The 23,156-nt window shown below is 44.7% G+C and overlaps 1 protein-coding gene across 2 annotated transcripts in view; it reads left to right on the top strand.

Moving 5' to 3' along the window:
• Positions 1 to 332: 332 nt before the first annotated feature.
• zeb1a (zinc finger E-box binding homeobox 1a) overlaps positions 333 to 23,156 on the top strand; it is a 55,243-nt gene continuing 32,419 nt past the window's right edge. The window contains exon 1 of one of the 2 annotated variants that reach the window (XM_029117062.2): positions 333 to 441. In XM_029117062.2, coding sequence (XP_028972895.2) covers positions 384 to 441 — 58 coding nt within the window. In that variant the 5' untranslated portion in view covers positions 333 to 383. Of the gene's footprint in view, positions 442 to 1,916; positions 2,167 to 23,156 lie in introns of those variants that run through there. The other variant, XM_029117063.2, reaches the window with a different exon arrangement.

Raw genomic sequence — 23,156 nt, 5'->3', positions numbered from 1 at the left:
CTGCCGCTTTAAGCGGTTTTCTTCACTGTAGTAGCAGACATACAATGGACTTAATGTTACCTGTCAAAATGTTACCTATTATCAAAACAATAATTTGCCATATTAGTGCTTTTGTCTGTTACACCATGACTCAGCAACAGGAGCAAACAACAAGAGCCTGGCGAAAGCAAAACCCCGGGGGGACAGACATCCTGCCATTCGGAGGCGGGACCATACGCTGAGGTGTTAGGAGTGGAGAAGGTGATGTCGTAAAGTAGAGAGTGTCGTAAACCAGGTGCAGCGCAGGGAGGGAGGTGGAGTGGAGAGAGGGGGGGTGGGGGGGTAACGGGGGGCGAGAGAGGAGGTGACTCGCTCCGGCAGGCAGCATTCAGACCGAAAGGATCATGGCGGATGGCCCCAGGTGTAAGCGCAGAAAACAGGCGAACCCGAGGAGGAATAACGGTAAGTCAAACTCCGTAAAACCAACTGGACACGAGTCACCGAGATGGACTACGTACTTTTGCGTTCATTCAACTCTTTTCGCCGACTTTGGGACTTTTCTGAACCATGTTTTAGGGAGTTGAAGTGCTGGAAAGTAGTAAGTATATTCCAATGTGGTGTGTACCGTTATACCTGGCTCTGCTCGCTTCTCTTTCTCCGCCTAGCGGTGCATTACTGGAGCGTACCGTTATACGCACCTTATCCCATGGACTTGAGCGAGCGGCTGCTTTTGCTTTTCGATACATAATTTTAAGGTTAAATTCTCATCATTTTCCAAGAGACAAACTGCAGTGTGTTATATGGGTAAATTAGATCCTTTATTTTGCTACGCTATTGTTCAATAAAAACTTCTAAGCTAACAGGCTAGCTGGCTAACTCGCTGCCCCAGCCATGTAGTTAGGCTCAACCACCTGGTATTTTGATCTGGAAAATAACGAGATGACCGTAATAGTCTTGTTTGACTACAGGTAGCAGAGTTATTTGTGCGTATATACGGTGCTCTAAAGAAAAATTACGTGTTCTATGTTTTATATTGACTGCCATTGTCTAAATAAATAGGTATTTACATTTAGTCAGGATTGTTGTGACTTGGCCAACAACCCCTCCTAGCTGCACGCAACACTTTAATACACTGTTTCTAAGTGATTTGCTGTGTTTTAGTAGCCTAAACAAAGTATGCTATTTATTTATTTTCTTAATATTTCACTTTTGTCACCTTACCCTACATTTTCATGCCACTATCATGCTTTTATGTCGCATAACGTCGTTTTTCTTTCGGTCACAGCTGACCAATATTTTAGTGCTTAAATATGCTTGGTGAATAGCTTGTGATTATTTTTTTTATTGTTGGAGGAGAAGCTGATTTATTTCCAAAGCTGATACTTACCTGTTAGGCAGGGTGGTGCAAGCAATGCAGGAAAGAAATGGGCGTCACATTCAGTCTTCCTACGTGTGTGCAACTGCTGCAGTCCAAAACATCTAGCTATGCAGTAAGAATTGCCCAGGCTGTCTGGAGATTCTGTCTTACTCAAACTTTACGTGCATGAAATGTAACACAGCAGGACAATCGGCAACGATAAAATTATTTCATAACAGAAAAATAAATATAAGCTGATGATACAGAGTAAATAACATCACAAACTCCCATCGAAAATACACATCGGTATAACTAGGCTTGCGTAGATGAGCAAATATTTCCACTGTAGCCTAATCATCACATGTTTTCTGAAGTTTGCCGAATATTGTTTAGCCTGGATTGCACTTTAGTTTTAATTATAATACAGTATGTCTCTTCTGATTTAATATGTAGCCTCTTTACGTGTGTTCTTAACACTACCATTACAATCTTAAAATCGTATTTGGGTAGTACCGTTATATGAGTTGCGAGGGCTGGAAACGGAAAGCACCTTTTCCTGTGAACGCTGACGACACGAGTTGTGACAGAGCTGAGCGCCGTGCCGCCCAGGCAGCGTCCGTGCGCAGGCAGGAGCCGTCAACATGTTCACCTGAACAGGGAAATCAGGGCTCGCTAATGTCCTCCTATAAAAATCTACCTGCGGCACTTATCTACACACTTTTATTTGCACAGATTGCGGAAAAGTATTAGTATATTTTAAACCTGCCTTTATTCTAGAGCAGACGAGGAAAAAGACTCCAATACGCTGCAGCAAATGGCAACTTGTGCAGGTAGAAAATATGAATGGTTCTATAGTTTACGTGCATGTCACCGTTAGTAGATTCTTGGTTTCTCATTTTTGATTTTGTTCTCGCGGGATTTTTCGCCCACAAACATGCATGATGTCCAGATTGTTGATGTTTGAATATGAGTGTTTTTATTCCTTTATTTAGTCTAGCCTATTCTAGTGTAGCCAACCGCCCTGTGTGTGTCACGGCGCAGGCTAGAGAAGGAGGTTGTGGCGGAAAAGGAATGTGGTGCATAAGGTGGTTGCTAATGGAATGACTCCGCTGTTTCCAGCAATAGATAACCATTCGGTGAAACTGACTACTCTAGATGTTTTCCATTTAGCAATTGTTTAAAATTATTGTTATGCAATTTCGGATTGGGTCGATGGAATGGAATGGCGGTGTGTACCGTTACTGCAGTGAAGGCGGGGCTGCTGTTTTTTATGTTATGAGACGGCCAGGTATGCAAGGTGATGCAATACCTATAAAGGTGCCTCGAATTATATGGCGTTCATATAACTGAGTCTATATTATTGGTTTAATGTACATTCAGTGTATTCGATTCATTCCATCCCGTATAATTTATTATTTGAAAGGCAAATGTTCAATCTTATTCTAACCGGAAAATGCTACAGCATTATGCTACGTTATTACCGTAGCCTACACGTTAACAATGGCAAAGGTGCTTGTGCTCATTTTGACCGCTTTCTCTATAGGGTTATTGCCAGATTTTGCACATAGTTGTCGATGTTACCCCTGAACGATATGTTTTAGATATGTTGTATCTATTTGTTATAATTTAAATGTTTATTATTTGAAATAAAAATGGACCCGTATTTATTAAGAATCTGCAGTACATCATGAATAAATATTTACGTTGTTTACGTTATTGATGAATAACGGAACAACGCTGTTATTTCATGCTGCTCTTCTAGTGCAAATCAAAGGACGTATCACGTGGTGTCACGTTGTCTCTCCACCATATATGGGTCGATGTTTTCATCACTTTGATGAGGTTTCTCCTAGGGTCCTTGAACCTTGCAGTTAAGCTGCCATTTCAGTTATATTTCCAATTATGGTATCATAGCCTGATTTGATTTGTAGATTTATTCAAAAAAAAATTGGACACTATTATGCAAGCTCACGGGTTTGCGTATATTTGTGTGTGTGAGCAAGATCTGCTAAGTGACAGTGAATAGGAACCAAGGCTGCTCAGTACCTTGCCTTGAAAGATGAAGGTCTTGCCTTTGTCCCAAATGATACCCTATTTCAAATAGGCTGCCGCACTACTTTTGACCAGAGCCTATGGGGTTAGAAAAGTAGACTACCACCTAAATAATTGGGTGCCGTTTGAAACCCACCCCCCTCGCAGCTGTAAACATCAGGGCGTTGCGTTGAGCAACTGGCAGCCATGAGGACAGTGTGTGTGTGTGTTTGTCCCCTGCGTGGCCAGGGAAGACAGGTGTTTGCCATCCGTATGCGCTGCTTTTGTCACGCCTTCCTCCGTCATCCAATGGGCTCCTTTAAAGTGTATGCACTCTCTCTCCAACCCTAACTCTCTCTTTCGCTCCCTCTTTCTCTCTCTCTCTCTCTCTCTCTCTCTCTCTCTCTCTGCAGAGGCTGTAATTTAACACTGCAATTTGGGAATAGAGGAATGTGGGCTCGTGTTAACATACCCTGCAGTATAAACACAGCCCTCTCAGCCCGGCCCCGTAGCTGCTTAGGATTTCACTCAGACTGGCCTTGCACGTCCCAAATGGCACCCTATTCCTTGTTTAAGGCCATTGGGGCTGTAGTTAAATGTAGTGCACTAGACAGTAGTATGCCACTTGGGAGGGTTGAACCTGATTAAAGACTAGCCAACTCTGTGGGTAAAGTCACATCCTCAAAGACTGCCTGGTTGTTGAAACACCTTTCTGGCGAAATGGGCCCAGTTGGTTATTCAAGGAGCTAATTCACACAACTATCTAAATAGGCCTAGTTGATTAATAAAGGGGCTAATTCACACTTTCAATTGCAGCAATTTGCCACAGTAGTCATGACTTTGTTGATTGACCTGTTACTAGCAGTATAGCCTACATAAAATGTTGACGTCACCTTATGTTAGAGCCTGAGGGTGTGTGTGCGTGTGTGTGTGTGTGTGTGTGTGAAAGTTTTGGCATTAGCTACAAATTATATTGAAAGCAGGTACTTCCCCCAGTTTTGGCTCCCACTTCTAGGAGAAGAGATCTGTGACTTTGAAGGTCAGGTGATGGGGCACACTGGCAGCAGTGTCTGAAAGGGTTTTATACTACAATAGTTTTATCTAGATGAACAAAACGTGTGGCCAGATTTGCGTTGGAGATAAAAAAAAAAAAAAGAAAATCATCTAAATTGGAAAAACTCTAATTGTCTAGCACTACCCGAAGTTATGTGGTACACTTTCCTGATAGATACTCCCCATGGCTACTGAGGTCTAAAGACCATGCCTCGCTCAGTGTGGAATTTAATGACTGATGACATATGAAGTCTGGTCCTTCTCCATGTAAAAACATAATCAGAAGAAGAAAAACAAAATTGCTGTTGGGAAGCAACAAAAAATATCTCACGTAGGCACAAAAATAATTCTACTGCCACCAGCAATTGTGCTACTGTCATGTGTAAATCGTTGCTAGTGTGAATACAGTTTTTTTATTTACATTTCCTGTTAATGTCATTTAAATGAAATAGTGTATAACAATCGTAGTCTCAAAAACCCCTGGGACTGAAAAATAGCATTGGGAGGTTCTGGAGCCGTATCCGAGGCAACACTTTCCCGCCATCATCAACAAAACACCACATGATTACATTTATTGTGGAAGAATGGTGTCAGATCTGTCCAATAGAATTTTCAACATTATTAGAATCTATGCCCAGGTCCATTAAGTCTGTGCTGCTGGCATGTGGTGGCACAACACCCTATTAAGATACCGTGTTTCCTTTGTTGTGGTTGTTACCAGTAGCTTTACTGGCAGCAGTCTAAATGGGCATAGTTAAAGGGAGTAATTCACACATTCAATGGCAGTGATTCGCCTCAGTATACTAGACCTTGCTGTGTTGATGGACCTGTGACCAGGCACATAAAATGTCATTTTCCCCTTATCCCAGAGCCTAGGGCGTGTGTGTTTCTTAGGGTGAGCGTGTGTGTCCTTTAATTGAAAAGGTCCTGAGTAATGACAAAGCACTGCAGGATCTCCTAGGATGAGATCCCACCTCTTCCCTTTTATGGTAGAGGAGGAGGGGGGATCTAGACTGGGGGAGGGGCTGCTGTGACTAATGTTTGTATGTGTGTGTGTGTGTGTGTGTGTGTTTGTAAATGTAGCAGTTTAGAAAAGTGGGAAACAGCTCCTTTCCTCTGGGCTTTGCATAACAACATGGCCAACTCTTGTTCAGATTTACATGAATTAATGTGTGCCTGCCAGCAAGGCTTAAGTACTTGTTCCCTGTCCTTTGTGATGTAATGAAATGTGCTAACCACTAGACAGATAACAGCCAGGTTATTACTGTCCAGCTGTCTGTGAGAGATGGCTTCATTATTCACAGGAAACAGGCTAATGTAGGTGAATATTATATATCCGGGTAACAGGACGTCATGCCCATGTTTTTATATCCTATACACTAAATACCTAAGGGTTGCAAAATACTAAACATTAGCATCGTATTCGTCATTGATCAGGGTGATTTTATTTTTAACAGAAAACTTAAGTTGTTATGTTTATTGTTTGTTATGCTTATTACTTGTATTGTATTCTTTCCAGCACTGACGTTTAACTGCTCGCTGATTAGTTGTTTGGTTGTCACACTTAGCTTCTTAAAATGCATTCAGTTAACTGTAAGTCACTCTTGATAAGAGCATCTGCTTAATGACTGAGATGTAAATGTAAAACAAGTGGTCGTTGTTGGACAGATTTAGGCCCTCCTTGTTCCAGTTTCACATTCATTCCTAGTGAATAAATCTAGGCACTGCATCAACCCTTAAAAACAGATTTAGGCGCTAGCATAATTTCCTGTCAATTCAGGCCATAGTTCTACTCTTTTAACAGAAATATACAGGCCTTTGTAGTTACTTGGAAGGACTTACAATGTCAAACTAAAGGCGTGTCTTTACTACAGTTTGAAGGATTTTGAAAGACGATTGGTTTGTCTTCTTACAGACTTCTGGTGGCAGCCATGTTATATTACGAGACGTTGTATTAAAAAACAAAAATATATCTTTTCATTCTCAAAACCTCTGATCACCTGAATACCATGCTGCAATAGCATATAGGTGCTCTCTTGGGTCTTGTGATGGCCAATGCTTTAACTAAGCTATTGTGTGTCAAGGCTTTAGAGTGAAACAAGGCCACAGAGGCTACGTCCCAAACGGCCCTTCATTCCCTTTATAGTGGGATTATGTACTGGGCACCGGTCAAGTGTAGTGCACAGTAGAGAACAGGGCACCATTTGGAACAAAGCTGCAGTTGCCTTTGCAGTTGACTGGCCTTCCCCCTCCTACCTCTGCACTGGGAGGCAGAAGAAAGAGTCCATTCAGAGGCTATATCCAGGGGGGGGTCTCTTTCTTTCACACACGGCTGGTGGGAAACCCTCTCCTTATTCTCACCCGACTCATTTGCATATCATCCCTTTCTCTTTATTACGTGGGCCTGGGTAAAGAATACAGAGTGAGAGAGGCCACTCCACCCCAGGAATTTATGAAATCATTTGAAATCTCAGCGGATAGCCTAAGCCTAGCCCTTAGCCCCACTGGACAGGGGCTTTCATAGCCTGTGGGTACGATGGACTGATCTCTAATCCTCCCTGTTGGTGGTCATTTAAATACAGTAGCCTAGTTTCTATAACTGTGATTTGTGCCTACCAGGGTTTGCTAACATTATCCCAAAACCATAATACATAATACTGGCTGGGGAGTTGACAGTACAGAGGAGCTGTGATGTAGCCTAATGAGGGATCATTAGCTGGCGCTAACAGCCATGGTGGTTTGTGTGCTGCTATCTGCCGGTTCTTATGAGTTACGAGCAGGAGAAAGAGGTGGAGGGAGGGAACCTGAAGGAGATATGAGGGAAGCAGGGAGTGAAGCTGGGTGGGCAGAGGAGCAAGTGAGAGAGAGACCTCCCAGCAGGCACCTTGCCTCAGCCCAGACTCTTGGTTGTGCCCCAAATCAAAATGACAGCCTATTCTCTCTAGTGCACTACATTTGTATATACACTGTCACATGGGGCACAGTGTGCCATTTGGGATGTGGATCATGTCTCTGAGGACATAAACCAGGAGCAGACAGGTGGGTGAGGGGTACTGCACTGTACTAAAGGCCCCTGGGAGGGAGTGAGCTTGTACGCGCGGGCCTGTGTGTAGGTTTATTGTTATGGAGCAGATTGGTGACTGAAAGACTTGACCTAATATGGGCGTGCACAGTGTGCTCACAGAGAGTGCACCAAAAACGGGTTGTAAATAATGACCATGGCGGAATCTGTTTCCTTAAAGGCTTATTAAAGAACCATGCTCATGAGGTTCAAAATGAAATCTGTGTAGTGCTACAAAGAACACTTTCCTAAGGTTCTATAAAGAACCATTAAACATAGCACCAACAACGAGGCTATTATGGTTCTATACAGAATGTTTATGGAGAATGTGTCTGTAAAGTCATTCTGTTTCTCTTATTTCTATGGTCAACCATATTGCGTAGTTCAAATTCCAATGGGGTTATCCGTGTATTAGTTGACAATATAAAATAACGGAACTACCTCTGCAACAGCTGGGTTCCCCGTGGAAACAACTGAGAAGTTTCCTCGAGGAGAGAGTAGAGAATTTTTGACAGATCAGGATAAAGTTTAGGGGGTTCTTTGGGTAACTGTTTTTCTGCGTAGAACTATAACCTTTTTCCAAATAACCCATGAGGAACCCACAGTTTCAGGGATGGTGGAATGGGACCTCAGCTATCAGTACATGTGGTAATTGATAGGTTTGAGGAAGTGTTTAGTATTTTGTGCATTTTGTCTGTACACCCAGTGTGCTACCCGCTGCTATCCCATAGCCATTGTTTGTGGTTAATTTAGCAAGCTGCAATGGGGTGGAACTTACCAGAAAAATCTGACTATTTTCCATCTTTGGTAGGTAATCAGGCAATTCATTGGTTCTGGCAGTAGGTTGCCAAGACACAATTAGCTGCCAGCAAACAATTGAACGTCGGACAGACATTCAGGCTTTTCTGTTTCTATCTTTATTTTCACAGTGTAATGTGGTATATTAACGACTCAAATAGCTTTGAAAAAGAGCCCTGCCACTGAATGAAAGTGTTACAGATTTGAGTGTTATACTGTTGAGGTTGTCTGTCCTAATAAATGCCTATAGCAGACGTAACATGTTGACCAGGGCCCAGCATGCCATTTGTGATGCATCAGAAGTGTTCCAACTTGCCCTGACCATTTAATGTCTGCATTGGCCTACCGTGTTCCCAGTTTGGTCTCACCTACCTATAGAGCATGGGTACATACACACAGTCACACACTGGGACATACACACAGTCACTATACACCTGGCAGTGAGTGTGTGTGTGTGTTGTCAGGAAGGGAGGGAGTGGCTGTCATGGCAGGATGTGAGTGGCTGGTTGTTTTCTCTGGGGTTCTCTTATCTTTTCACCTGGTTAGGTAAACTGTCAGCTTTACACTCTCCTTACAGAGCAACAGACAGACAGGCAGATCAACATGATCACCTACCAGGCTCTGTGAAGCAAGCTACTTTCTGCCAGTATTGTTGAAAGGCCTTCAATGCAATGCCTGAGTTCCAAATGGTAATCTACATGCAGAGGAGTACACTACTTTTGACCACTACTTTTCACATTGCTCATTCACCTTTCGGTTAGGAAATTTGCAAGGCTAAGTCGTACTGTACAGAAAGCACTTGAGGAATGAGCCTCATGCGTGCAGGTTATTCAGCTGAATGGCATTCTACAGGGGTATCACTTTTCCCTTTGAAACATGTTAACATAATTGCCCCGGAGGCCTGCCCGCATACTCAGGCCACAGAGGGAACGCTTCGAAAATCCTCCTGACTAAACCCTGTCAGGTGTTATTTATGAAACGTTTAAAGGGACTGGAGCATGGAGGCACCTGTGGGCTGTACTGTAATAGATGGTATGAGGGGAGGTGGCAGTGAGGGGGGTGGTGGGGGGGTTGGAGGTAGAGGTAGCGTATCTACTCGACTACTTCCATCTCTACTGTCATCCAGGCATGTAAGCGGTCGCTCTTTGTAGTGCATTGCTTTTGACCAGGATCCGTAGGGATTCAGAGCGTGCTGCCGTTCTGCTAACACATTCAAACCTTTCAGCCGATGCCCTGATCAGCGGAAAGTCTGTGACCCGCTCAGAAATAGAGAGTGAGCATTAAAGGTATTTTGGTTTTGTGTAATCATTGCCTGATGACTCAAACAGAAATTTCCACTGCTCTTTGTTTTGCTACGTACTTCACTCGGAGACTGAAGCTGTTCAAATCATTTGAGGCCCCATGAAAATAAAGGTTGTCTTTAATCAATAAATGTAAATGTAGATTTTCTGAACACTGCCATGGGACCAATCAGAATGGTTGGAGTGGTTTTTATGTGCATTCAGATCCAGGAGCATCCATGTCTTTGGCGTTTGTCCGGACGAATGAGTTTGAGTAGTCAGGCAAGTTAGTTCACAGAGTGTCAATGTAGCTCAGTTCATTCTCTTTGAATGCAGCTGTCTGCTCTACGGCTGCTTCTTTCAAGGAATTTTGGATGACAGTTATTGGTCTCCCTAATTACAGCTGTTAACAGTACGGCCGTTTTAATAGCAAAACCTATTCAAAGGAATACAGTGTTACTATAAATGTGTTGTATAACAGTCATGGGACAAACAAAGCACATGCAGTGAGAAGCTTGGGAGAGGACAAAATGTCTTAATTAGGATTTTTATTGTACGATTATGGAGTTGGTATATTTTGATCATGGTCTTCCCCCATTACTGCCTGTTACACAGTTATATGGTCTTTCTGGCGGCTCTACTGTGTGCATGGTGTTTGTCCTTTCATTCATGCATTTATGTATGTGTGTGGCATTCACCGATGAGCGGCTTCACCCCCATATCTCCCCCCTCAGCTTCGCCTCCCTCCTGCCTGCTCATCTGGGTGACATTTTGGAAGACAGCGCTCTGAATGCGTCTGACATTTGCTAAACTGCGTTGGGTCCTGCCTGTCCCGGCGTCTCCTCCACTCTGCACTTCATTGTGTGACTAGGGGCCTGTGTCCCAAATGGTGCCCCATTCCCAGTGCACTTCACTGAGACCCGGTCAAATGCAGAGCACAGGGTAGGGGATGGTGTGCCATTTGGGACGCGGGGCACGGGGAACGGCGCAGGGAAACCACGGTGACAGACGGCCTGCCCCCCTGGGGATGACAGCGCAGAAGTGCTGGTGGAGCTAGGCTGAGGATTATTGTATTGTTCCTGTATACAGTAGCTACATATAGTCTCAGCCCCTTTATGTCTCTTCCTCGTGGCACAGATACTTCAAACACAAACAGTGTGGTTCCCTGCTTGCACAGCGAATCAAACATTTCCTATGTCCCATGACAGCATTATATTTAGGTACTGAGTATCTATAATCAGCCTAAGTCAAAATCACACTCCTAATTGGATTATGTTGTAAAGGGGATTACTTTTAACTTGTGTGTTGTGTCATGAATGACCACGGTCACTTCTTCATACCATCCAGGTCTCAGTTATTCTGCTTTTCTTTCTGGATGACACAACATTATTCATGATGGCATGTTCTGCCTGAACAGCATTTTTGCATCTTCAAAGATTTTATGTGACTGAGGTACTTAGTGGCGTTTTTGGGTATTTTACCACAGGTGTCCCTGATTTTATAAGTAATTGAGCAGACGCTCTCATCCAGAGGATTTACAGTGCTGACTGTGTGTATTCGTATTGCCCCCCCCCCCCCCCCCCCCCCCCCCCATGGGAATTGAACCCACAACGACGCCAGCATGTTCAAGCACGGAGCAAGACCTGCCCGTCATCACATGTAGAATATATGAAAGAATCAAATAAGATGATCAAAATAGAAAGTAGTCTGACAAAACTGTTACACACTATCCTAAATATAACTGACTGAATACCATTGGTGTTTAATGTGATCAGGTTTAAACAATAAATGTCCTTTGTTTATTTTTTTATGTCTTGTTTATAAATGTTTGCAGTTGGTGGAAGTTAAAAAAAACAGTCAATAGCTTGACTTTATAGTTCCTGGAACTGTTTTTATAAAATCTTTGTTTAATTCGAGTATAAATTACCAAAGTTACCATCGACAGCTGTTGATTACCTGTTATGTTCCAGTGACTTTGGTAAATTACCAGTAACTTTGGTAAATAACCAGAACCGGAGCCCATAAAGCTCTACAAGTGGTGTACAAAAGTGTGAACAAAATGCCAGTTGGCCAGTGCCAGTCAGGAACAACCTCACCTGATTCACTGCCAGCTTCCAGTGTGCTGGCAGAACTCCCCCACAGCACAACGCTGCATGTCCACATCTGACAACCAAATGAAGCTGTAGCCTGCCTAGCCCAGGCTAGGTGTGTAGTCAGGTCCTCTGACCTCCACTGAATGATTCCAGAATTCAACCTTGTTCTGCGTCCCAAACGGCACCCAATAGCTACCTACCTACATAGCTTTAGCACTGTTGTAGTGCACTACATTTTACCAAAGATATGCTACCTCTGGTGAAAAGCAATACACTATATGGGGTGGATGTATTGGTAGTGCTAGGCCAGGACATGGTGCCAGGGCGCTGCCCATTGTGCTCAGTGTTGTCTACCAGATGCTGCCAGGCTGCTACCAGACACGCTCAGACAATGGCCTGGCTGATGAGCATAGTCCTCCCCTCTCTAATGCCAGTGCAGAAAAGTCACCCTGTCAAACCCTATGGGGTCATCTGGTATTGGTGTGAAGGAGCTTGTTCAATCTGGACTTGATAAGCTGGGAAGAAAGGGAGAAGCAGGAGAAACACCTGGGGTACGTCCCAAATTTTATCTCATTAATACGTGAAGCATGGGCCCGTGTTTGGACTAATCTGTGTTGCTCTATGGGCCTGTGTTTGGACTAATCTGTGTTGCTCTATGAGCCTGTGTTTGGACTAATCTGTTTTGCTCTATGGGCCTGTGTTTGGACTAATCTGTGTTGCTCTATGGGCCCGTGTTTGGACTAATCTGTGTTGCTCTATGGGCCTGTGTTTGGACTAATCTGTGTTGCTCTATGGGCCTGTGTTTGGACTTATCTGTGTTGCTCTATGGGCCTGTGTTTGGACTAATATGTGTTGCTCACACACAGACACTACATACACACAGCACACACAGACACTACACACAGACACTACACACACACAGACACTACATACACACAGGACACACAGACACTACACACACACAGACACTACATACACACAGACACTACACACACAGCACACAGACATATTGAGCCATGGAATTGAACATCAGATCTACCAGAATGTTTATATGACAGAACTCTGTTCCGTCACCACACTGAGCACTATTTATACTTCATTTAATTTGTTGTGATGTGGTTGTTCTTCTCCATCACACAACGGAAAGTGTGTATGTGTGTGTGTGTGTGTGTGTGAGATGTTGATGTTAAGAGGCAACAGAGAAAATGAAGGGTGCTGAGAAAAGCATCTGTAAATTATTTTCACATTATCAGGTTGCAGTGCTCCGACCTGCTTGTCTGTATGATGTACTGTCAGACACACATCATTATTATTGATAAGCCAGTGGGGTGGTTTCCTGGTGTTACGGCTTAGGATTCAGTTGGACAATGGAGATGTTTGCCAGTACATTTCTTTATGAGGCTTTCTGTATAGACAGTACATCAGCCACAGTGCATTAGGTGGATGACACCAGCTCAACATCTGTTTAGACGCTGGTCACGGTGGGTAATGCATCTAACGACCCAGGTACACCACCAGCGTGGCGTTGCCTTGCCAACAGCATCGTGTCAATGTGACGCTCTCTCTGCTACAACAGAAACCCACCAGAGTCATCTTTCCTCCTCTTCATTTGTCTCACAATACGAACGCCCAGGACAGCCATCGAGAACGGAACCTCGGCTATTCGTGGCGATGATGGGTAAATGATGGACGCTATTAGAGAACCTGACTGGTGGTTCGCAGAGGCGTTGTGGACAAATATGAGCGTTTAAGCAGTGGACTCAACATGTTCAAATCCACCGAGAGACAAAACAGCCCTTCCTTAACCTTTAACCAGTCAGAATAACTCTAACCATCCATATTTATCTTCTAATTTTTCACTTCACACATAGATGTTTATCTCCTTCATTTGGCTTGTAGACGTTAGTTTTCACTTCACGCATAGATGTGGACCTACCCAATGGACAGGTGCTGTTAACACATATTTCTGGTTGGTAATCATACAGGGGCTCTCTAAATCATTACATGGTGTTTTCTATAAATGTTTAGTAATCATATAGGATCTTTCTATATCATTAGATGGTTGTTGCTTTACTGTAGATGTTTAGTAATTATACAGGACTCTCTATATCATTACATGGTTGTTGCTTTACTGTAGATGTTTAGTAATTATACAGGGACTCTCTATATCATTACATGGTTGTTGCTTTACTGTAGATGTTTAGTAATTATACAGGGACTCTCTATATCATTACATGGTTGCTGCTATAGATGCTTTGCTGGATTGTGTGGATTAGGTAATTGTCTTCATTTTGACAGAGGTGGATGAAATAGATTGGATTAAGCTAAATGGAAATAGAATAATGTGCTGGTACCGCAAACCGAAAGGCCTTGTTCTACACCAAGAGTCTCTGAAATAGCAGATTTAGTTTGTGTGCCAAATGGCACCCTATTTCACAAAAGCCTTTTGGCCACTGGTTAAGTAGTGTTCTACGTTGGGAATGGGCTGGGATTTGGGGCGTATCTCAGGCCAGTGTGGATTTATTGGAAAGGATGTTTAAGGTAATGAGGTCATTTCTGTAGTCTTAACAGTGTTGGAAATTTCACTTGGTACTTGCGTCTGTCCCCTTTCATCTCACTACAAATATAATGAGGCCCAAAGCCCCAGTACCTCAGATGTTTTATACAAGTGTCCATCCTGCATGTTTGTCTCTTTCTCTGTTTGTTTGTCTGTACATCTTACAAAAGTGTGCTGTTACTGTTTGTGTGGGATGTGAAAACAGAGGCGTAGGCTTTTTTGAGGGGGAGTCTGGAGTGGGGTGTTGCTCCAGTCTAATGAGCTGACTCAGGGGCTGTGTTCTCCAGATGTGACTGCAACGACAGGGGACGACAGAGAGAGTCACAGGCCTGCTGAAGGCAAACTCCGGTCCAGTTTCCAGACTGTTTGTGTTGCTATTGTTGCACAATTCTTTGCCATGTGTTTGTTGTACTGTTGGCGTATTTCCCCTTCTTGGGGCTTAGTCATTTTCAGCCTGTGTACTGTTCAAACGTGTCATAGTGAAACACTAAGCTATGATTTAAGAATATGTATTTCCTCAAAATCTGTTTTGAGTTCATAACCACTGTTTTTGGACAATGAACTGTAAGTGGATGCCTCAGTTCATCACAGTGATTGGTTGCTGAAATAAGGTCAGTGTGGCAGGTGCACTGAACAAGTGGCACCAATCATATCCCAGTAAACACAGCAGGAAGCAGTCATGGGTTGTCAAGGCAACACAATCCGTGTTTATTTCTTGCTTCATGTAGGCTAGGTGTCTAAAAACCTGATGACAATAAAACAGGTCCAATTTAGTTGCACTGATTTGGCCACAATATATCCATTTGGGATCGGCACAGTTTACAACAAGCCCAAATGGAATGTGAAGGGTCCTGAGAATTAAATCAAGAATTCCCCTGTTGTCTTTCTTGGGATAGCGTGACTGCTGTCTGCACTGATTGCTCCTGGAAATGCTTTCATTGTGTACAACATGACACGATGTAACAACTCTGGATATAAGAAGAGTCATAGTGTGTGTAAAGGTGCTCAGGGTCAAGATGTGAATGTCGCACATTCTGTATTGTCCTTCTAGTAGGGCATTACTAAAGAGGTTGCAAGCATAGAAATACAATCACCAGAATAACATCTTCATTCAAGTCAGTGGGTCTGTAATAATCATTCTATGTCTATAACTACAAGGCATCAGAGGAGAATGTTTTCGTTCCCAAATGGTAAACCTTGGCATTGCTTTTGACAAGCACCCATAGGGTGCCTGTTGTGGGGCTGACTGCAGCGCCTCCTTCACACTGCTCTTCCAGGATCCTCCCTCCTACAGACTGCTCTTCCGGGATCCTCCCTCCTACACACTGCTCTTCCAGGATCCTCCCTCCTACACACTGCTCTTCCAGGATCCTCCCTCCTACACACTGCTCTTCCAGGATCCTCCCTCCTACACACTGCTCTTCCGGGAACCTCCCTCCTACTCACTGCTTTTCCAGGCTGCTCCCTCCTTTACACTGCTCTTCCGCGCTCCTCCCTCACACTGCTCTTCTAGGCTCCTCCTTCCTTCACACTGTGGCCTCTCTCTTTCCATGACCTGTGGCGGTTTCCAGTCAGTGGGCGCCCAAATACCTCTCTGCTGACCTTTACAACCTCTTTAAGGGTGATTAGTGTAGCCTGCTCACTGCTAGGCTGCCTTTGTCTACTGGCCTTGCTTTAACACTGCATCTTGCCCACTCTCTACATCTGTTCCCTCACAGCAGGGTGTGTTCCCAATGACACCCTATTCCATGTGAGGCACTACTTCTGACCAGAGGCCTAGGCTCTTCTTTACACGCTGGCTGTATCCTATTCACCTAGAAGCACTAACACTATAACTGTGTGCATGTGCATGGAGGCAGAATGAGCATGGCCGTTTTTTCACTGGCCAATATTTGAGTGCATTTCTGACATTCGTTAGACCAAAAGGAAACATTTAGCCGATCAGTTGATGTATGTTGGCCTTTACATAGCCTAATGCTGTGATCGCCATCACAGGTTGCCAGGGTTTTGGGTACTGCACTTCTTCCCAAGGTTACCAGTTGTTCTCAAGATGATGTTCCTTTCTAAGACAAGGGATGGGAATAGAGAATGTGCTCATCAATTCAAACAACCGGCTCCTGAGATTTTAACAGAATGTACCATGTCTCGGTAATGGAATTATCCCAACATTACATTTAGCCCTTTCAGTTAAATTGAGTTAGGGAGGCATTCTAAAACAAGGTCTTCTGCTGCAGGAGGTATTTGGGACTCAACTTCTCCCAGGCTTCATCCTAAATGGCTCATGATTCCCTATGTAGTGTATTTTCACCAGAGCGCTTTTAATGCTAGTTGGCTAAAGGAAAGAGAGTGCTTCATGTGTAAGGGTTAGGTTCACCTCAGGACAGCAGCAGAAGCGGTGTGTGTGTGTGTGTGTGTGAGAGAGAGAGAGAGACTGGTCTGTCCAGCATGGATGCAGAGCAGTTTTCCACAGGGAGTGGTGGAGTGTGTCATGTGACTCGGGCCTGCTAGGGAGTTTGGTGTTTGCAGGTTAAAGCTTCCTGTATGTTCTGGGCAATATGATTGTTTGTGTGGTTGCATTTCTGTGCGCACACGTGTGTGTGTGTGTGTGTGTGTGTGTGAGTAACAGTGTTTGTGTATGTGTGTTTGCACATTTTTGGGGGATTGAGTCCCCTGAGGGGAGTCAACTACTGGAGTTTGTAAACAGGGGTACAACTGCTGTGAGCAGATTGGAGAGAGGAGGACGAGGGGAGGAGAAGAGGCAGGAGGTGGGGATGGGGATAGGGCAGCGGATTTTAAGGATTGTGGAGAGGAGCATGGGGGATGGAGGGGATTGACAACACTTTAGGAAGCAGAGAAAGACAGAGAGAGAAATGGAGATAGAGAAAATTATTGAGAGAGAGAAGAAGATGTCTGACAGAGAGTCAAGTAAACACATGAAGAAACAGTGAGCAGGTTTATTTGGTAGGGGAAGAGTCTGTTAATGCGGTAGGGGAACAGTTTTTTTAATGTGGTAGGGGAAGAGTCTGTTAATGCGGTAGGGGAAGAGTCTGTTAATGCGGTAGGGGAACAGTTTTTTTAATGCGGTATGGGAAGAGTCTGTTAATGTGGTAGGGGAACAGTTTGTTAATGGGCTAGGGGAAGAGCCTTTTAATGGGCTAGGGGAAGAGTCTGTTAATGCGGTATGGGAAGAGTCTGTTAATACGGTAGGGGAACAGTTTGTTAATGGGCTAGGGGAAGAGTCTGTTAATGTGGTAGGGGAAGAGTCTGTTAATGTGGTAGGGGAAGAGTCTGTTAATGTGGTAGGGGAAGAGTCTGTTGTTGTGGTATGGGAAGAGTCTGTTGTTGTGGTAGGGGAAGAGTCTGTTAATGTGGTAGGGGAAGAGTCTGTTGTTGTGAAATGGGAAGAGTCTGTTGATGTGGTAGGGGAAGAGTCTGTTAATGTGGTAGGGGAAGAGTCTGTTGTTGTGGTATGGGAAGGGTCTGTTAATGTGGTAGGGGAAGAGTCTGTTGTTGTGATATGGGAAGAGTCTGTTAATGCGGTAGGGGAAGAGTCTGGTAGTGTGGAGGATAAATGTTGGGGCATGCGTTGTCATTTTGGTTGCCTAAAGGTGTTTAGAATGTAGAACGTGTTTACCATCATACTCTCATATAAACTTGCGTTCACTCTAAAAGTGTCAGTGTTACTCTGAGATAGTGGAAAGCGATGAGCAGGTAGTTGCCATTTATGGCTTTACTGAGAGGAAGAAAACACATATCATATGCCGTCACTGTCGAAAAGAGAGAAAGAAAGAGAGACAAGGGGAGAGAGAAAGATAAAGAGAGCAAGAGGCCTAGGACTCAACTTCAATAGGAAACCTCCCTTCCCTTCATTCCTCTCCTTTCTTACGGACACATTCTCTTGTCCTCATACCAGACGGAGTCAGCGTGTCATGGGAGGCAGTAAAGGCCCGAAAGTGTTTCTACCTCGACAGGGTCCCTCAGCTCAGGGAGAAGAGGAGGCTCCCACAAACTGGACTGAACCAGTTTCAGTCCCACCTGGGTGCAGTTGCTTTTTCAGCCTCTCAGCTGCTATATGGGAGCAGGTGACTGACAGGAGCCTGCCTGGGCATTCCAGAGTGAGATTCTAGACTTGTATTTTTGTCACATGAGTCGTTACGTGAGGAAACCTGGCGGTCTGCTGTAAAAAAAGACCGGCCGAGGCGATGCACCAGAGAGAGGTAGAGAGGGGTACAAAGAGGAATAGAAAGGTTGAGGGGGTTTCCTTCCCCTAGAGCCTCACGCCTCTCGTAATCACTCGTTCTCACTCTCGTTCTAGCTCTTACTATCGCTTATCACATAACCCAACCACACCTCAGTGCTTATGTGTGGTTGTTTCGTTAGAGAAGCCGAGGTGGCTGTAGCATGGAGACATAGCCAGCCCTGTCATCCGCAAGTAGCAGCTCAGAGAGAGACTGCTGAGACAGCCTTCACCTGTAACCAATAACTTCTGATAAAGCTTCGCTATGAATAGCTTAATACCTTATTGCCTGTTAGCAAGGGCAACGGAAACAAAAGATGCATTATAGACAATGCATAAGGGCTTTGGGTTTGACTCAAACAATGCTGAGGAGAAATAGGTGTTGAGCCAGCAGTCATTATTTTTTGATTATTTAATAATGCTAGTTCAATTACTTCAATTGCTATTAATGTGATTAAAGCAATTAATTGTGAGTTTACAGTGCTGTTTAGCAATGAGCGTAATAGAGTAACAATTTGATAGCTGTAGTAGTTAATAATCTTGAAAGTATGCCTTATCTACATTGAAGAACTAAAATGACAACTCTGCAGCATTAGGCAGCTACCTCCAAAAGTAGCTTATGTAGCAGTTTAGTTAGCAGCTAGTTCTGCTAGCCTAGCAAAGTGAGCACATACTGATGACATACAGATGACATAGCAGTGTTGTCTGGCAACTAGTAGTTGGCTGATGACATCATGATGACTAACTTTGATGAAATAATAACATTATAACTTATCAGTGTATTGTCACAGTTGAGAGGCAGGACACAGACAGAGCGAGAGACGAAGTACTTTTAATAAAAAGAACTAAGAAGTAACAAAACAGAAAAACAAAACCAAACAGCGGTACAAAAAAGGAAACAAACCCAGTGACCAAATCCAATACAATGACCGACAACATTCACCAGGGCAGGAGAATCTTAAATAGGGACGGTGCTCAGGAACACTGGTGATTTGTTAGCAACCATGACCAGGTGTCCCCTGGGGTCTGACGGCAAGCCTGCAGTGCCACGATCTGACAATTGGCATAAATATTTTATTCAGTGTTGTTGCATCATTCATCCCACTGTCATGGTCATCACAAATGCAGGTGATGCTGAGGTAGGAGAGACAGATGCTTAGAAGGAGAAGAGGATGAGAGTTTGAAGAAAGAGGATCATATGGCATTCCTTTTAGAAGACAGGAAGGCAAATGGCTATGAGGTGTTTGTCAGGGGACACAACCAACATCACAAATCATTGTAGGTTATTATTTCATAATGCACTTTTTAAAATGTTTTATCTAAACACAGAAATAGAAAACCTCAGTACATTTTTGATAATCAAATAAAACCAATTCACATAGGTTCTCAAGAAGAACAATCTGTCCATTCAGGAAATTGTTCCTTGCCCTTCTGAGTGGTGAGGCCCATCTCTTTCTTTCTGAGTGGTGAGGCCCATCTCTACCCATCTGAGTAGTGAGGCCCATCTCTATCTATCTGAGTGTTGTAGCCCATCTCTGTCCATCTGAGTGCTGAGGCCCATCTCTTTCTTTCTGAGTGGTGAGGCCCATCTCTACCCATCTGAGTAGTGAGGCCCATCTCTATCTATCTGAGTGTTGTAGCCCATCTCTGTCCATCTGAGTGTTGAGGCTCTTCCCTGTCCAACTCAGTGGTGAGGCCCATCTCTGTCCTTCTGAATGATGAGGCCCATCTCTGACACTCTGTGTCCCAAACAGCATCCTGCTCTCTATATAGGGTGCTACTTTTTACAACTTCACATTGGGCCATTTGGGTCGCTGGCGTGTTCTGCCACTGGCTATTCCCTGCCAGGGTCAGTGCTGCTGGGCACCAGGTGTCAAGTTGGGCGTCAGGCAGTAGTTTTAGCCAGCAAGGCGGAACGCTTCAACCCCTTATGCTAACCCGCGCTATCCTGCAAAGTCCCTGGGAGAAACCCCTATAACCCCTATGACCCCTATAACCCCTATGACCCCTTCGCTTCAGAACCCTCCTCTCCTGACTCCTCTTCAAAACCCTCATCTCCCGACTCCTCCCATTCAGAACCCTCCTCTCCTGATTCCTCCTCAAAGCCCTCCTCTCCCGACTCCTCCCCTTCAGAACCCTCCTCTCCTGACTCCTCTTTAGAACCCTCCTCTCTTGAACCCTCCCCTTCAAAGCCCTCGTCTCCTCAACCCCTGACTTAATCGCACACACCTCACTGCTAAAATAGGAACTCACCAATTGCCTGCATACGCTGGGGTGAGGATGAGGAGCCTGTTTTTAGCCTGCCCTGTCTAGTAAGTGAAGGTGAGAGAGAGTGCGGGGATGGAGATGGAAGAGATACTGCTAATGACTCAAAAACACAAAGCTAGCTTGTCAGTCCTCAGTGCTCATTCGCGCACAGAGCCTGCCTGGGGGATGAGGGGAATGGGGGAGGGTGTGTCTCAGCGGCTGGCCCGTTACTACAATAAGACCAGCAGAGAGGAAGAACAGAGTGATGGGAGAGAGTGCCGATTAAGAGTAAAAGGAAGGTGGGCAGAGGGCAGAGGGGAGGTGGGAGGAGTTACAGCGTTGTGCTCCATTTCTCTGTGTTAAAGGTCAAACGTTGACGCTGCGGCACGCAGAGCTGCCCTGCCTAACAGTTGCAGATGTAAAGAGGGAGTCAGGAAGAGAGGGGGAGTTTCACCACACTGGGAGAACAGGACAGAGGTTAGGCCCTACTGTTAAATTGATTATATGCCTAGTGAGGGAGAGAGACAGAAAGAGAAAGGCCTAATGCAGCATTTCTATAAAAGACCTGCCCCCGACCGTTTAATTTAGGTGTCATCGCAATTTCTCACGCCTCTGATGACGATGACTCACAGGTCAATGGACGGCGTCGCCTCCATTGTTTTTGTCAGTTGGTGATGAATGATGCTGTCTGATAAACAAAGCAGAGGTGGGATCCTTTTACCATCTTCACTTAACCACTGACAAGCCCATGAATACCCTGAAGTAGCCCACGGCATACTGCATCAAAACAACTACATACTTGTACACAAAGAACCATAGCCAATAGGAACAGAGACTGTATAACCATGACCAATAGGAACAGAGAGGAGATGGCTGGTCATGTATAACTGTGTTGCACTATTTCTAATTTGCCTACTCCCCAATAGTCTCCTATCCCCCAGTGTAGTGCACTAGTTTACATTTGATCCCTCTGGGCCCGGTATAGGCTGCCATTTGGGACGCAGAAAGTCTGTCCGAACAGTTCATGTAAACAAAATCAGAATGCCCATGGCTAGTTAGGGCAGTTTGTATTCCCTCTCTGAAGAAGGAAGGGGAGCTTCTGAGCTTTCTGCTTGTGAGTGTTTATCTGTACATCATGTCGTGTATAAAACCCTATGGGCCTATTCAGGAAATAGGGTTGCATTTGGGACTCTGGCTCAGTCTGTGTCTCTGGGGGGAGAAAGGACCTCATGGGGCTTCAGTACCTGGGTCACGTATGCCTGTGTTTCCCATGTCAATAGCGCTACGAATGTCAAATAATTTAAGACGGAGAGGAGGAAAGGGAAGCACTAGAGGGAGGACGGGGCAAACGCTTAGACCTACAGTACGCTGTGGAAGAAATCAACGCAGATTAAAAGCCTATCTGCTGCCATGTGTCATATAAACCAGCTACATGGAGTGTCTGGGAACACTCTGAACATGCGGTTGGATTCGGGAGTCGTCATTTCAAGAGAGATGAGGCAGCCAATAATTCCCTGGCATAACACAAGCGTTTCCATGCTCACGCTCAGCAAACACCAAATCTACCCAAACACACACGTTTGCGCACACACACACACACATGCACAGAGTGTGGATGTACACACACACACACACACAGTGTGGATGTACACACACACACACACGCACACACACAACCATGCACTCACATGTTTTGGGAGAAGTCCCTGGCTGACAGCACTGGCTACTTCTAGAGGGGCTTTCCTCTCTCTGTGTGTGTGAGAGTCTGTGTGTGTCAGATAGATGTGTGCGTGTGTTTGTGTGAGTCTGTATATACCAGATAGATGGGTGTGTGTGAGAGAGGTAGTGGAGCGCAGTGAAAGAGCTCATTAGGGAGGGCCGTTTGTCAGAGTCATCAGGTTAACTGTAATCTGGCCTCTCCAGCTGCTTCCTGCGGAGTGAGACCCAGGTGCTCAGGCCCCGTCAGGCCCCCTCTTTTCCCCAGAGACCCAGACAGCTCCACGGTCCCCAATGGCACCCTGTTCCCTATAGGCCAGTGGTAAACTGATAAAAGGTAGAGCAGTATATAGGGAAAAGGGAACCATTTTGGACAAACAGGAGCCAGTGGTGGCCCCTCAGCACAGAATGGCAGGAACTTGGAACGGGAGAGGAGTTAACCTCTGTGTCTACACACACACATAAACACACGCGCACACACACACACACACACACACACACACATACATACACCCACACACAGGACATAGTTATTGTAAGAACCTACACAATGCATAGTTATTGTAAGAAGCTAAAACATAGGCACACATTAACAAACACAAACAAATAGACACACACAAGCATTCGACTCAGTAGCTCATCCTCTTCTCCTCCGTGAACACAAACCAACAAAAGCCCAGACTGAGGGTTATAACCTCGCTACCTCAGCTGTTCTCTGACCACTCAGCTTGTTTAAAAACATTGTTT

This window comes from Esox lucius, chromosome 3 (assembly GCF_011004845.1).
Source record: "Esox lucius isolate fEsoLuc1 chromosome 3, fEsoLuc1.pri, whole genome shotgun sequence".
NCBI lineage: Eukaryota > Metazoa > Chordata > Actinopteri > Esociformes > Esocidae > Esox > Esox lucius.
Note: the sequence above shows the minus strand (reverse complement) of the source record. Positions and strands in the feature narration are given on the sequence as shown.